The 14,798-nt window shown below is 39.9% G+C and overlaps 2 protein-coding genes across 2 annotated transcripts; one reads left to right on the top strand and one right to left on the bottom strand.

The window, feature by feature from the left end:
- Window positions 1–9: 9 nt before the first annotated feature.
- On the top strand, window positions 10–2,072 carry LOC118425807 (sperm-specific protein PHI-2B/PHI-3-like). The gene is made up of 4 exons (XM_035834902.1): window positions 10–237; window positions 452–634; window positions 873–1,006; window positions 1,242–2,072. The coding sequence occupies exons 2-4, from the start codon at window positions 476–478 to the stop codon at window positions 1,786–1,788; spliced, it is 840 nt and encodes a 279-aa protein (XP_035690795.1). The 5' UTR covers window positions 10–237; window positions 452–475; the 3' UTR covers window positions 1,789–2,072.
- Window positions 2,073–2,922: 850 nt separating this feature from the next.
- LOC118425804 (ribosomal protein S6 kinase beta-1-like) lies at window positions 2,923–14,798 on the bottom strand. Its single transcript, XM_035834895.1, has 13 exons — window positions 14,598–14,798; window positions 10,601–10,647; window positions 9,320–9,506; window positions 8,852–8,923; window positions 8,588–8,663; window positions 8,395–8,452; window positions 7,703–7,894; window positions 7,160–7,250; window positions 6,593–6,700; window positions 6,274–6,336; window positions 5,976–6,053; window positions 5,422–5,651; window positions 2,923–5,068 (listed from the first exon to the last, which is right to left on the bottom strand). Exons 1-13 carry the CDS (start codon window positions 14,664–14,666, stop codon window positions 4,864–4,866), a joined length of 1,476 nt encoding a protein of 491 aa, XP_035690788.1. The 5' UTR covers window positions 14,667–14,798; the 3' UTR covers window positions 2,923–4,863.

Raw genomic sequence — 14,798 nt, 5'->3', positions numbered from 1 at the left:
TCTGTTGGAGAATGGATACGCAACCACTCTTTGCACGATAAAGCAAACAAAATTCAAAACGAAGTTTTCAAACTGAACATTGGCGTATTGATATGTTGCTGAACGAAGTTCTTTGGCCCAGCTTGGGGAGTACATAAGAAGCGAATTTCAAAATTTGTCAGTTGAAAGTTCATTTTTGCTGTCCTTGGTCGCGGTCTTTCTCCTTGGTTCTGGGCTTTCTTCAATATCGTTTAAAAGGTGAGAATGCGCTTTCCTTGACCTGAATTTGTGTTACCCTATGTACTCATTCTATAGGGATTCGTGGTCCCTCAATTCTATGCAGTAGAAAGAAAGGATTTGTTAACCGCGTGGTGTCATAGTCACTTCGGCGGTATTTTTTCTTATTGTAGACCAGGTATGCTATACGCATTGTGTTCTTTAATCACCATATATACCTTCGTGCACTTTGCAGTATCTGAACACCAACCACAGCATAATGTCTGACGAGGAGCTTGACTCGGGGTCTGGTTCAGAGTCTGTTGAGGAGAGCAGTGGGCCCGAGGCGGCGGTGGCCACTGCTGGAGCCGCAGGAAAAGCCGCCAGGCCGCCCGCCAACCACCCCACCACTCTCGACATGGTCGTAGAGGCTATCGAGGTTCGTACTTGAAATTTTCAACTACATCGTCTTCCAAAAATCGTTGACATTTTTGGGTACCGCCACAACCACCTGTGAGTTAGACTGACAATTTGAATGTCTTTGCGGTCGATAAAGCTGCCTATGATTTCGTTTAATACGAACTTACAAGCAGAAAGTTGTCTGAGTAATCAGATATGGCTGCACGATGTCGTCTTTCCTGAAAATGCCTCCTTAAAATAAGTTTTTCACTTCCCAGGCACTCGGCGACTCCAAGGGCGCGTCCGTGCAGGCCATCAAGCAGTGGATCCCCGCCCGCTACCCCACGGTGGACCCGGCCCGGCTCGGCTCTCTGGTCAAGAAGGCTCTAGCAAAGGGGCTGGAAACCGGCAGGTAAGGAACACTTTGATAACTATTGAAATCATTGTACTGTGATTACTTGAAGCTTTTCATCTTTGATATTGCGAGTATATATGGTACATTTAGCCCTAGTATAATAGCTCAAGTTGTTTTACTAAGGTACAACTCAATATCGTGCTGTAACATGTAGACGTGCTGTAACACGTAGACGTCATTTTTCAGAGGCGTAGACATGTTATTATTACTCACGGTTACTACTGTGTTCCAGGCTTGTTCGTCCCAAGAAATCAGAGGGACTTACCGGAGCTACAGGACGATTCAAAGTGGGGAAACCACCCAAACCAGAGAAGAAACCAGCAAAAAAGAAGCCTGCAGCGAAGAAAGCCAAACCGAAGAAGGCGGTCGACTTCGAAAATGGCGACGCGTCCTCGGAGTCATCTCCAGAAGAAAACGGCGTGTACGATTACCCGGATGAAGAAAGTGAGGAAGGGGACTCGGACCCGCCGCCACCGCCCAAGAAAAAGGCCGTTGCTAAGGCAAAGAAACCTGCTACGAAAGCGAAGAAGTCTCCCAAGGAAAAGGCGCCGGCCAAGAAGACCAAGGCGGCAGCGGAGACCGAGGAAAAGGCGCCGGCCAAGAAGACCAAGACCGCAAAACCCCCCAAAGAACCGAAGGAAAACGGCACGTCCAAACCAAAATCTAAGACGAAGGCAGCGGCGAAAAAAGAAGCAACGAAAGACGCAAAAAAGTCTCCCAAGAAAACGGCGGCCAAGCCCAGAGGAAGACCCAAGAAGGTAGCGGCAGATTCAGACTAGCCGATAGCCATGACGTCATACGATAGACTTTATGAAATGACGTCACATCTTCCACATGCATCGATTCTTTGTAACTTTTATATATATCAAACGCGTGGCCGTTTTAACGAGTTTGTGAATTTGAACTTCTCAACTGAACTTTTCCCTTTCTGGTCTTTACTTTCTTGTTATATAGTATGTAAAGAGTGGTGAATTTCGTGTATATTCATGTAAGTGAATTTGAAGCATCTCGAGTGTCTACTTATGTATTATTGTCATATTAAATAAATGAAGTTTTAAGTTACCACAGTTTGTTGTTGTTTGACTTTAGGCTAATGAGCCCTGTACGAATAAACTAAAACTACCTCCAGCAGCTAACTACAAGTTCAGTAATTTAGACAGGAAGAGAAAACTACAAAGTGCTGATACAATGACAGCTGTAACAGACCCCACATATTTCATAACTAAGTTTAATCTAGAGACATGATCAAAATTGTCTATCCCTAGTTACTATGCATCAACTACTTAATCCTCCATATTGTCTTTGCTAAAAAGCCATAGCTCTCTCCGGATCAAGAAAAATTTTAGAAACTTTAGGAATGAACCATGCATGATACATGTAACGGTCACCTTTATACGTGGCAGTGGGCTAACAAATTTAAATTTCAGGTACAAGTATTCAGGAATATCAGGTCAACGGATGATGGTTTCAAATTCACTATTTACAACATGTTAGTTTAAAACCGACTTAATGTCCCAAAATGCCTTGTCTCTAGCAACAACAGATAAAGGTTGCCCCACGGATAATGGTGAACTGACATTACATGGGAAAGGAAAGGGTAAAACCCAGGTCCATACATACAGGTTAATACAGCTTTTAAAACAGTTGGTCAGTAGAACCTACTGTCCAACATTTAAATTTTTTTTAAAGATGGTCATGAGTCTTACAATGTCATCATCTGTGTAATGTTAAAACAACCAACTACTGTATAAGTCAATGTAGGTCTGTTTAGAAGGTATGTGGATAATAGTTTTAAAAGTTCACCATACACACTGTATATGTGTGAACTAGGGACATACGTCTTTTTGCAAGTCCTACATCACAACCGGTAACCATGATGCCTAACACAGAAAAATGAGCCCGCAACACGCCAGTTAACTATACATCAGAAAGTCATGTTCTTTAATGTGGAAAAATGCAGATTGCTGAGTTGAATTACCCTGACTCTAATCCCTCTATACAGTGTGGCATATCAATAACTTAAACATTGACATTGTTACCATTCAAATACTACTAGGTTGTCCAAAATAGATTCACTTTTGTTTAACATGTTTCACACTTGTGCTGCCTGTCTTAATTGCTCTTGAAAATAATGTGCTACACTGTTCTTTCTTGTGCTATCTAAGTTTAACAGAGCAGCATCTTTTAGTGGGACCATTTTGGCTGTCGTTTGACCATTTGTAGCTATTCATCTGAAAAAAATTACCAATACCACAACTGCTCACATGTTTAGGAAAATTAGTCTAGTGCCTAAGGGCTGACATTTTCCATTATTCTTGGAGTTCGTTAAAATTCAAGCCAGTTGAGAGCCCAAAAACTTCACTGTTTCTACTTTGTGCTGAGCCCACACCTTTTCCTACTTACAATTTGCATGTCTATGAAGCGAAATGAAGCTCGAGATGTGTGCAGTTACAAATGACGTAACTGTCGCTTATCGGGAATCAGATCATGTAAGGTAGTTATTAATACATGAACTGACTCTGAACAACACTATGTAAGCTGTACACTGTTTAAGTTTAGCTTAATTTCACATTAATAAAGAAAGAACATGCTGAGTATTTACTTACACACAAATAAAACCTACAGGATAAATGGTTAAAAGATAAATCTTCATTCAAGCTTCAACATGGTAGACTGTCAACGAATGACCTTTCAATGTTTAACACAAAAATATGATGACTTTGATACACTGAACTCTTGCTATGAGCCCTTTCAACGTTCATCATGTCAACTATGGCAGATTTGACGATCAAATAAAATCACAACGGAAAGAAAAATAAATCATTTATGAAATACAACTTTCTACTGGTTCATGGAACATACATCCTTTTATCTACAACAATGCCCCCTCACTGTGCACGGAAGCTTCTTTGTACAAAACATTGGCTCATCAAACTTTACTCCTAGGTTTATCTGTAGAAAAATGCTCAATAAAGGCTCCAATTTAGACGACTTGCAGAGATTAACTAGCTTTTGCACTGTGATTATCCTAACATCTTCTATTAACTGATTATTTACCAGCCTATCCACAATTGCAGCTTCCTACTAATCTTGTCTACATTTTTGTTGGCTACCCAACATGGCATATCTGCAAACATCTACGATGCACCATTTGAAGATTGCATATAAAATGGAAACAAAAAAATGTTTACTCCTAGCTCCATCTTACAAGACTACATAACTTTTATGCGAGAAGGTAGTCTTTGCATCCTGATATTAAGGCATTATTTCAATGTCGTGACAAAAAATTTCAGTGTTTAGCAGCAGAGGATCATATTATTACACTCAAAGTGACACCTTTGAGCACTGAACACTGTAGTACACACATAGGTTGCTAGGAGCTTGATGTAATATCCATCAAAGTTAAAGGTATAACAATTTGCCCCTTTTCCATTCTGTAGGAGGGCTGCGTGATTGCAACTGTACAAATATCCTTCAAGTATTTTGATTCCTGAAAAGGTTAATAAATAATAGGAGATTTGAATTGGTTGAGATGCATGCTGTTGCCATGACTGGACTTAAGAAGAGAAACGAATTTTACTCGAGGAAAATTAACATGAAATTTGTTGCAACCTTGAGTGATTCTGGAAAAGGATTTTTCTTTGTTGATCAAATTTCATATTTACGGTCCCATGATGCTTTGCGATTGTTCAAGGTGGAGGTTTGTGAACAAAGATTTTGCAAAGCACCATGGGACCGTAAAATGAGGTAAAAAGAGTGTTTTTATTTTCACACTTGTCCAAGTTTTCTGGCATCTTCCCTCTTTCCACAAGAGCAACAGCATGCATCAGTGGGTGTGCGATACTTTCGTCGGTTCATGTCAGTCGCAGGTGGTCCGGCCTGGTGGTGGGGACGGGGTACGCCGTGGCCGTGTGGGCCACGCTGGTGGTCGGCATGGCGATACTGGACGTCTTGGCGGTGTGGAATGGCAAGTCTCCGTTGCCCATGGTTACGTCCATGGGCTCCACGTCGTTGGAGTTTGAAGCCTGGCTTCCGTCCGAGAAGGGAAACTTGGTTGGGCTGCAGGACAGGATATTCAGTTAAACATCATCCATCACGTACAAAATGTATATGTTAGCTAATGAAACTTTTATATCTAAGTACACCTACTCTTGTGTTTCAGTGCTAATGGTTTTAAAACAATAATTCTGTCATATTCTTTAACTAGTTGAATTGTAATATCCAACACAAAAATTGGAAAACAGAACCAGAGTTATCATTCAAAGAAGCCATCTACATCAGAGCTTTACAACCATCCCTGAACAAAGACCTTGAGCACCATGGACTTCCTGCAACTTTTGAACTTTTAGGTTAATTCTCTCATATACGTACATTTCTTTTTTGTTTACAAAAACAAACAAAATGTCACAAACCTGAGAACACCGCCCCTGCTGACCGGGCTGCCCATCATGCCCCACTTGCGTGGTGATCGTGGTTTGTGTCCGCCCATTCTCATCATGTGATCCAGGAGGGAAGGGGCGACGTATGTGAAACCCTGGAACACTTGATTGGCACTTTCACTGAGCATGGAGTCGTCGGGACTATCCACTGGTGTCTGTTTGGTGAACTTTGTGTCGAACTGACTCACGTCTTCCTCACTCACCTACACAAGACAGGAAGTAGCAATCAGTTAAAAATCATTTGAATCATCATCAGCAAGTCATGCCTTAAGTTTGCCATATGCTTTCAATAGTTCATACAGCTGATAAATGTAAATTCATGTTTTTCTATACTAAATCCACTACTTGTAAACCTGAATCAAGCTGAAAAGGAGGGTTAAAACTACTACATCTAGTATGTTACTCACATATAAGATCAAATATGATATACTTCTGAAACTTAAGTACTTTATGTCATACATATGTCTAAATTTGGAATAGTCCATTACCATTGAAGGAGGCATTAGTAAATCATAGTTGATACTCACTATTTCAGGTTTGTAGGGAGGCTCCACCTTTCTCTGGAGTAGGTCGTCCCAGTTGATTTGACGGAAGAATGCATGGTTCTGCGATGGAAAAATGTACAAAGCAACAAAGTTATTCAGGCTCTTGGCTTAACCACATGTACTTTCTCTTTCTAAGATTATGGCAGTTTCCATGATACAATGTTTACACCATATGGTATGGGAAGGACAATTTGTAAAAAGAGCAGACCCTAACTTAACAATACAACAAGAAGCAGTAAGGATGACAATAATGATGATGATGAAGAAGGACAATGTGTACCTTGATAGGCTCAGCATCCTCTGGACCAGTCCCCAGTCTGACTGGCACATGTCTCTTCAACAGCTAGGAGAAGAATAACAGACCCATCAGTGATATGCAGAATAGTTTCTCTCTCACAACCCAAGGTGTGTATTACGCTTGTCGCAAAGAAAACCATCCATGACAACTACAATTGTGTCTACTTTGTTAGCACTCTTTAAAACCTACTAAATTGCCGCATCTTTTCTCTTCAGTATCATATCAAATCTAACAGAACTGACACAAGTAAAACAAGAAAAGTTGTTCCTACACATCAATGAGATTCATTGTAAGCACCTACCTTCTTGAGGATGTCCTTGGCTTCAGGTGTGAGGTAAGGAGGGAGATTCAACTTCCCCTTGAGGATCTTGTCAATTGTTTTCTTCCTGTTGTCTGCTGTGAAGGGTGGCTGAGAAAAGAGATACAAAGAAATAGTCAGTGTGCTAGCTACATATGAAGAGTACCATGCATAGTCCAATGATTCAAGTTACCCTGGACAGGACTGTTTCACTGCTCACTGTACTTGTTGAAAGGGATTATTGGAATTTCCTTGTTACAATGAACTTGTAAATACTGTACATAGCATGTGTCTTTTCTGTCAATATCAGTGAAAGAGTAGCTCAACTGTTCATTGACTTTATTGAGTTAAACTAGTTTGAGATAACTTTCACTCGCGCTTGACAAAACTTTCTCTGAAGAGTAGATGAAGAAACATTCCTCCACATTTCAACATTACCGGTATTATATCTTCAGACTTTACTTGTAGAAATGATATTACCAAGAGTATTTTATAATCCTTCCTGTAAAATCATTAAAAACTACATCTCTTTCCTAGTGAAGAAAAAGAAAAGGTAGAAAAGGTACTTACTGCTCCTGTTAACATGTCATACATGAGTGCACCCAGACTCCACCAGTCCACAGCCTTCCCATGGCCACTCCTGGTCAGGATTTCAGGGGCCCTGGGAGGAAAGAGTAGCTTATTGGTATGTGCTGCTACTAATGTATTAATTTAGCGCTTATCCTTCACTAGCTTTATAACAACGAAATATTTCTCTATACACATTTAAATCTACATGTCAGAACTGAAAGATAAGTAAAATGCAGCTTTTGGTAAAAAAGACACCAATAGCTTGATACATTGGTATACATGTTACATGGACTATTGTTTATAATTCTGAAATCTATCGAGCTGTGTGTGCGGTCTAACTAGGGTCAGCCCACTGGACAGAGCGTATGGAAGCACAGACCGCAGTGTGAAGACTAGACAACTACTGCTCACCCCTGTCAGGGATTTCTGCAGCATCATAATCAAATACTGGATATTACTACTACTACTACTACTACTACTTCTACTTCTATCTAAAGAAGGAAGTGTGCACTGAACAACAGTTTGAGACACAGAACTACGTACATGTACTCAATGGTCCCACAGAAGGTGTGAGTCATCTGTGTGCCGTAGATGGACTCTTTACACAGCCCGAAGTCGGTGAGTTTGACATGACCTCGCTGGTCCAGAAGGATGTTTTCGGGTTTGAGGTCACGGTAGATGATCCCCTCGCTGTGGAGGTGAGCCAGGGCAAGGCTGATCTCAGCCAGGTAGAAACTAGGGAGAAACAAAAACAATCAGCTATCAAACTACCTAATTCTGTAAATGCAGAAACTTTCGCGGTGGTTAAATGTTCACGGTTTTCACGGTGGCCGCTTCACCGCGAAAGTAAAACCACCTCAAAGTTTTTTCTATGGCATTAAGAGACTACAGTGCATGGTGCTACCGCGAACTTAAAACCACCGTGAAAAGTCCTTTTTCCCGGTACCGCGAAGTTAAATCCACGCAAACTTAAATGCATTTACAGTATACCATCTTGACATCAGCACTTCAGCCAATAACTAAGAGGATGCATGTTGATCATTTTACATTTGTGTCTTTTACAAGATTTGGTACTCAATTTCATGCAAGGCTATTGGACAGGTGAAATTACCTATACCAACAAGTTGTTGAGCCAAAATTCCAGTCGGTTAGACTTCTGTATAGCACTAGAATGAATCTTAGATTTATACACAGAATGCTGGCAGCAGTCTGTCTTTATCTTCATTACAACTCACCAGGCTGTGTCTTCCATGAAGATTCCCTCCCTCTCCAGCTGCATGAAAAGTTCTCCTCCTAAAGAAAATAGAAGAAAACATGTTTTTAAGTCTTATTTGTATAATGTTGAAACACACATGTAAAAAACAATATTACAAGTGCCCCAGCAAAAATAAATGGATTTACAGTATTTTGCAAACTAGATGAACTCACCACTGAGGTACTCCAGGATGAGGTACAGTTTACCATTTGTCTGGAAGGCGTACTGGAGATCTACAATAAACGGATGCTGTAGGGAGAGATAAAAAGTTGAATCATTAGAAAAATGTTTTTACTATTTGCGCTTGATGCACTGTAACAGCAACAAACGTACAATGCTTCAGTGTTGAGTCTTAAACTTTCAAAGCTAGAAAAATATTGTCCGTGCAATTGAGAGATCTTTACTCTAAAATTTTTGTATCATGATAAAAGACAAACCTTGACTGCTTCCAGAATATTTCTCTCGGCTTTGGTGTGTGCTGTGTCCTTCTGATTTCTGACTATGCTTGCCTGAAACAACACAATACACATAATCATTACACATATGACAAGACAAAACCAATTCAATACGTCCAACTTTAACAGCATGATAATGTTAGTTCACCTCTATCTGCAGGGTTAACAGGGTATTCAGGGATATCAAGTTGATGGATGGTAGTTTGAAACTATCTGAACATTTTCAAATATTGCAGTTTGAAACCACCATCCGTCCATTGACATGATATTCCTAAACACACTATTTTTCTTAACAACGAATATAGGTTAAACGAGGATAAAGGTAAACTAGTGTTACATAAGAATTTAAACCACTGCTTAGCCATTAGCACACAGAAGTAGCCATTTGGCTACCAATTCACTATTGGCTTTGGGGATTGGGTTATATAAGACAACAAAGGCACAACTGACCTTTTTCAGGACCTTCATGGCAAAGATGTTGCCTTGGTTGCCACCTTGTGTTTTCTTGACTTGAAAGACCTTCCCGTAACCGCCTTTCCCAAGAACCTTCAGCAACTGGAAGTGTTCTGGACCGACTTTCTCATGGTATCTGTTCACTGTACCCTCATGGATGTCCACTGTCTCTAGGTCATCAGCTCTGTGGCAAGGAAATATTCTAGTTAATACTACAAAACATACCATAACTCACGAGCTATAAACTGTCTTATGTAGATATGAAGTAGATGTAAGTTTGATGTATATGTAGCCAATCTTTTTACTGTCAGCCCAAAACAACATGTAGTACAGGGCGATACCATAATGATATCTTGTTGTCTAGCTGGTGCCTCACTTAGCGGATCATTCTTGTGGACAAATGCTAAGCTAAATTTAACAAGATCATACATCACTAACTGCCCATGTGTCAATTCAATAATAATATGAAATGAAATAAAAAATCAATTCAATTGTCATAATTGCTGCAATTACAGAGATGGATTAGCATTAAATCATAATTGATTATTCTCTATACCCTATACATTGGCAATCTCTGTAATAATATTAATAGCCAATAAAGGCAACAATCAAACCTTGCCCTCATTTTAGGTCATATTCCAGCCTATGATTAGTATAGAATAAAGGTACTTCCGAGAGACAAAAACAATGGAGAGTGATACATCAACTCAGTGAGATAACCTAACACATAAAGCATATACTTCAGAATGTTTGGTTGGATACCCTTTGACAGTACATGTATAATCATGGCTCTACCGGTCTAATCTGTATGTACCTTTAACCCCAAATCAGCCCGAACAAAGAGCCCAACTGTGTTACATAAAAACTAACTCACACATGGACTTTGGTTTTTCATTGTAATATCAAGGATAGATTGACATTTTCATCACAGACACTCTGACTATGCAGAATCTTTTGTCCATTTACCTGATGATTTAGGGTTCTTTTTGAAGGAAGAGGTGGTCAGAAATACATTTGTACCTGGTGCCAAACTTTTGCATGACTACTCCTACTGACTGATATGCATATAACCTTTAGTTTAGGGCAAATATTAAATCCAAATAAGTGTTAGTAGGTCAATTCCTTATCAAATTCAAAGATGGACAATAGAACAGCTTTAACAGTTCCTAGCTGTAGCATATAGCCCTGAATGAAGTGGTGAAAATTTTGACAGGTGTTGCCAATATCTACCTTCCTCACAATCACAGAACAGGTGAGAACAGTGTAGAAATGTCTTACCTGGTAAGGAAACTTCCAGATCCCCCTGAACAGTCCAGAAACTGGTCCTGTGGGCAGAGAACAAAACATTAGAGAACTGAGAGTGAAACATACCAGGTACACCAAATGATTCAATCAAAACATGTACATATGCTACGCCTGGTCCTTGTAGTTTCCTTTGACCACTATCTCAAATTATTTTATCAGTAGATCTATATTTTGTGCCTAGTGGTTTGATAACAATTTATTTGATAAACACCTAGTATTATAGGCACTTGCAAATTTGTTGGGTTTTAATTCTACAGTATAAAGATCATGCTTGATTTGGCAAGATGTATGCACACAACATTGGGGTTCATGTTACTTGTTTCTATGAACGTTTCCTGATTTAAGTACTACAATGAACAACTACGCAAATCTTCGTATAGGACTAGGTAGGAGGACAGGATGGGCTGTCAAGGATAAGGACTGTTCAACACAGGCAACAGCAGAATCCTAACAGCAAGTGCTATAACCAGGCTGAAACAGTAATAGTATACACATATTAATTTCTATTTCAATTTGGAACATCTTTACCAGCATATGCCAACTACTGGTGATTGCATTACTACATCGTCAGACACATGTACACTTAATTGCAGTAATTTGAGAAGCCTGCTGCCATTGCTCATTTGTATTTTACACTACAGTAATTATGGAAGTCTGCACCTACTGTAGATTTGTATTTTTTTTGGTGCCTGAAAAATGACCTAAAACTGTCCTCTAGTGTTTGCGAGTAAGGAGGAATGGTAGTGACATGACACCAGAAACACAACAGGTCAACCTGGGGTCAGCAGAAATATTGTTAACCTTACATTTGATGGAGAGACTGCAAATGAAACTCTTAGTCTAATTCATTTGTTTTGTAGAGACAGTTGTAGCAGGGTTGGATAAGTCCACTAGCCCTATTGTCCCGGGCAAGTGAAAATGCCGATCAGGCAAGTGCATGTCCTACTCTACTTGCCTGATTGGGCAAGTTAGACTTTCTCCATAGAGTGAGATTTTTATATACTTACTTTTCACAGTCATGGCATCAAGCATTGGTCAACAGAAAATAGAGCCAATAACAACAATTCCATCAATGGAAATACATAAAAAAATGTAATTTAAATTTCGGAGCAGTTGGTTCGGGCAAGTAATTTTTCTATGTACTGGCCTTGTCAGACAAGTGAATTTTAAAAAAAAAACTTGTCCAACCCTGTTGTGGACATTAATGTTCCAAAAGACGTTTCAACCTCCTTGATGTTACCTTACTTACAAGTTACATATATCATATTTTGCTTTGTCAAAATTTCCAGCCCTCAGTTATTAGTAGCTCTCCCAGCTGAGGTATGTGTAGTGTTTTGGCACTATACCAGGTTAGCAAGCCTTTTTAATGCGTAGGAAACCTTTGAACTTAAAATCAATATTCTCCATGGAGACAGTGATGTAAAGCTGCTATGCGGTGGTATCCTCTGTGTAACCTATATTATATGTATCAACTTGAGATGCTACACATGCACCCAGTAGACACTGAGCCATTGCTAAGCAAACAGTAAGTAATGGATATCATTAATACGTGTAATTATTCGGATAATGGTGACTGAGACATTAGTAACTCAGGTGAGAGACAAGATCTTACAGTTACAGGTGTGGCTTCTATAATTACTAACTTCCAGGGCTGGAGGGCATTAGGGCAAGTTTAGAATTTGTGAACATGTCACCAAATTCCTTGCTTTTCTGGAATTGTATTCTTTCTTCTATGTGCTCTGTGTTTTTTTAGCATAAACTGATAAAGTGGGATAGTATATATAAGTGTGTGACTTAGCCAGTAGTTTCTTACAGAACAGCTCAGGTTGTCAATATTTCAAAATTCAAATCCTTCAAAGTTTGCAAAACTGTCAACACATAAACAGTAAATGTATGTGCATTTTACCACATTGATTTCTAATGGTATTAAGTTAAAGTTGTCACCTTGTTGAACAAGGTGACAAATTTAGGCTACCAGTACATCTACATAAACATATGTTTTGGTAAGGTGTACATACATTTACTGTTTGTCATGTATTGACTGTTATACAAACATTGGTATTCAGTAATTCACAAGCTGGCTTCTCTCAAGTTTCGAATTGCTAGACTAGTAGCTACTGTAACTCACAATTTGTGAGATAACTTATATAATACCAGTTGTTATTGAAAGGCTGTAAACTAATCAAATGCCTGAGGACAACCAAAGGCTGTGGACCAACCAAACAGATCAGTGCATCTACTGAGATGTTTTCTGCCTGCCTGCAAACCACTATTTCCTTGGGGATGCTATCTGTTCCAGTTTGCTGGGAAAAGCATTCAAGCCCTGGGAAGAGATCCCAGGAAATAAAAAAATATAAAAAACATTGCAATATTCCATGCCAACATCTGCTTGAAAATTGAATAGCCATTATGTCACAGGGTGGGCTCCTGAGTACTAGTATATAAATGCTGCTTACATCATAAAAGAAGCAATTTATGAAAAACTCATACAATGAAACTGATAAAACCTCCTTGATTCAGCACAATGTAGAAGTATTCTAAAGCCTTGAGTGACAGCTTAATGAGATGGCATTGTTGTACGAACAATGGCCAATTACTCCCACAAAGATGTGAAATATGGAGCATCGAGCTTATGCAAATGGATACATGTGAAGAACATGTGCAATTTCACTGTACTGTTGTCTCCGGTAAATTTCTAGTTTTTGGAAAATGCATATAACCATGTTATGCCAGTTATGGTTTATTCTTGTCAGTTAGAAGACTATCATTCTATCTCACTTTCATTGCCTAACTTTGACAAGTTCAATGGAAAACATATTTGTAAATTTTCGTTCATTGTTCCAGCTAGCATTTAGGTGACACAGCTCATAATAGCCTGGATTCCATACCCCAACCTCAAGATATATCTTTCGTGTTGGGCACGATAGATACTTGAGATCGGGCTGGGGTTTGGTAACCAGGCTAAGCTCATAAATGCCATGACGTTATAACTTCTTCAGCTGTTGATAAAAATAGTGCCACTTCAAAATTGGCAGTGTCTCTTTTCATGTGAAGGCCGGTGGCGCTAGACTTGGACTCTGGCCAGCTCTCCATGCAGGCCACTCTAAAATTATACCGGGTAAAATATCGTGCACCAGCCTTCCTTTTCCTCAATGATTGTCATTCATCCGGTATGTCGGTGTTTAGGGTCCCTGAAGGGGTTTACTTTAACTATTCCTTTATAGCGAAGAGAAGAAACACGATTTCTGAATGATAAACTCTTCCCTAAGACCCCCCCCCCCCCAGTTCCGGGTTCACGGGCGGTCGCAGAAAAGAAGAAGTTGCGCAGTTTGAATCGCAACTTTGTCTTCCAACAGTACTTCTTTATCAGAACTGCATCAGAACTAGCTAGAACCTGGTTTCAAGCCCCTGAACGACTGTTTCTGAGGATTTTAGAGATGATTCAAGTGTGCTGGCAACGATGACTCAGAATGAGTGGCTGACATGACAAAAAGAACGTAGGCCATGGGACACCAAAAGCCACAGACGCCACTTCCGACATATATCGATATCCTGTCAACTTCTCAATGAAATTTTACTTTCAATTTGCTGAAAAAACTAAAAGTAATTTCATTTATAAATTGTACATGGAAATGGTTCAATTCTGAATGTGGCGATTCGACAAATTCTAACTCGTTTTGCGGTGCACCCCGGTACTAGAAATATGTCAGCCTTGGGTGGGGAGGGGGGCATCTCGCACTGGATGTTCCGTAGTAGTCTTTGGGGAATCTGGCGGCGGGATCGTGTCACCAGTACGGTACTGGCAAATATAACATTATAGAGGTAAATTTTACAGCGTTTTGCTGTAGATAAATGCAGATCGATGGGTGGAAATTTACAGTAGTATGGGAGAGGAATGGCGGGGGTAAGGTCCAGACCGGACCAGGCGGCCTTGCACTACCGGTAACCGGCAAATGTAGGCGCTACTTACGTCTAGTTCGTCATCAGAATAGTTATCCTGGCCCTCTGTGTCAAGGTCCAAGTCGAATACGTCCACCATGATGACAGGTTGAGACTAAAATCGCAGAAAATCCATACAAATGTCCGAGTTTTAGTGCCAAAGTTGCTGAAACGTGTCGTATGACCGCGAAACTACCGGCGTTTCTGGCCACGACGTCACGTGTGACGATTA

Source organism: Branchiostoma floridae, chromosome 11, assembly GCF_000003815.2.
Source record: "Branchiostoma floridae strain S238N-H82 chromosome 11, Bfl_VNyyK, whole genome shotgun sequence".
In the NCBI taxonomy this organism is placed as follows: Eukaryota; Metazoa; Chordata; class Leptocardii; order Amphioxiformes; family Branchiostomatidae; genus Branchiostoma; species Branchiostoma floridae.
This window is presented reverse-complemented; position numbering and strand designations above follow the sequence as displayed.

Excerpts from the sequence above, each read along its gene's own strand:
- LOC118425804 (XM_035834895.1), bottom strand. The coding sequence starts at position 14,666 with ATGGTGGACGTATTCGACTTGGACCTTGACACAGAGGGCCAGGATAAC. Across the intron at positions 6,701-7,159 it reads ATGACATGTTAACAGGAGCA|CCACCCTTCACAGCAGACAA; the intron begins GTAAGTACCTTT and ends CTCTTTTCTCAG. Across the intron at positions 6,054-6,273 it reads AGGATGCTGAGCCTATCAAG|AACCATGCATTCTTCCGTCA; the intron begins GTACACATTGTC and ends TTTCCATCGCAG.
- LOC118425807 (XM_035834902.1), top strand. The coding sequence starts at position 476 with ATGTCTGACGAGGAGCTTGACTCGGGGTCTGGTTCAGAGTCTGTTGAG. Across the intron at positions 635-872 it reads TGGTCGTAGAGGCTATCGAG|GCACTCGGCGACTCCAAGGG; the intron begins GTTCGTACTTGA and ends TTCACTTCCCAG. Across the intron at positions 1,007-1,241 it reads AAGGGGCTGGAAACCGGCAG|GCTTGTTCGTCCCAAGAAAT; the intron begins GTAAGGAACACT and ends ACTGTGTTCCAG.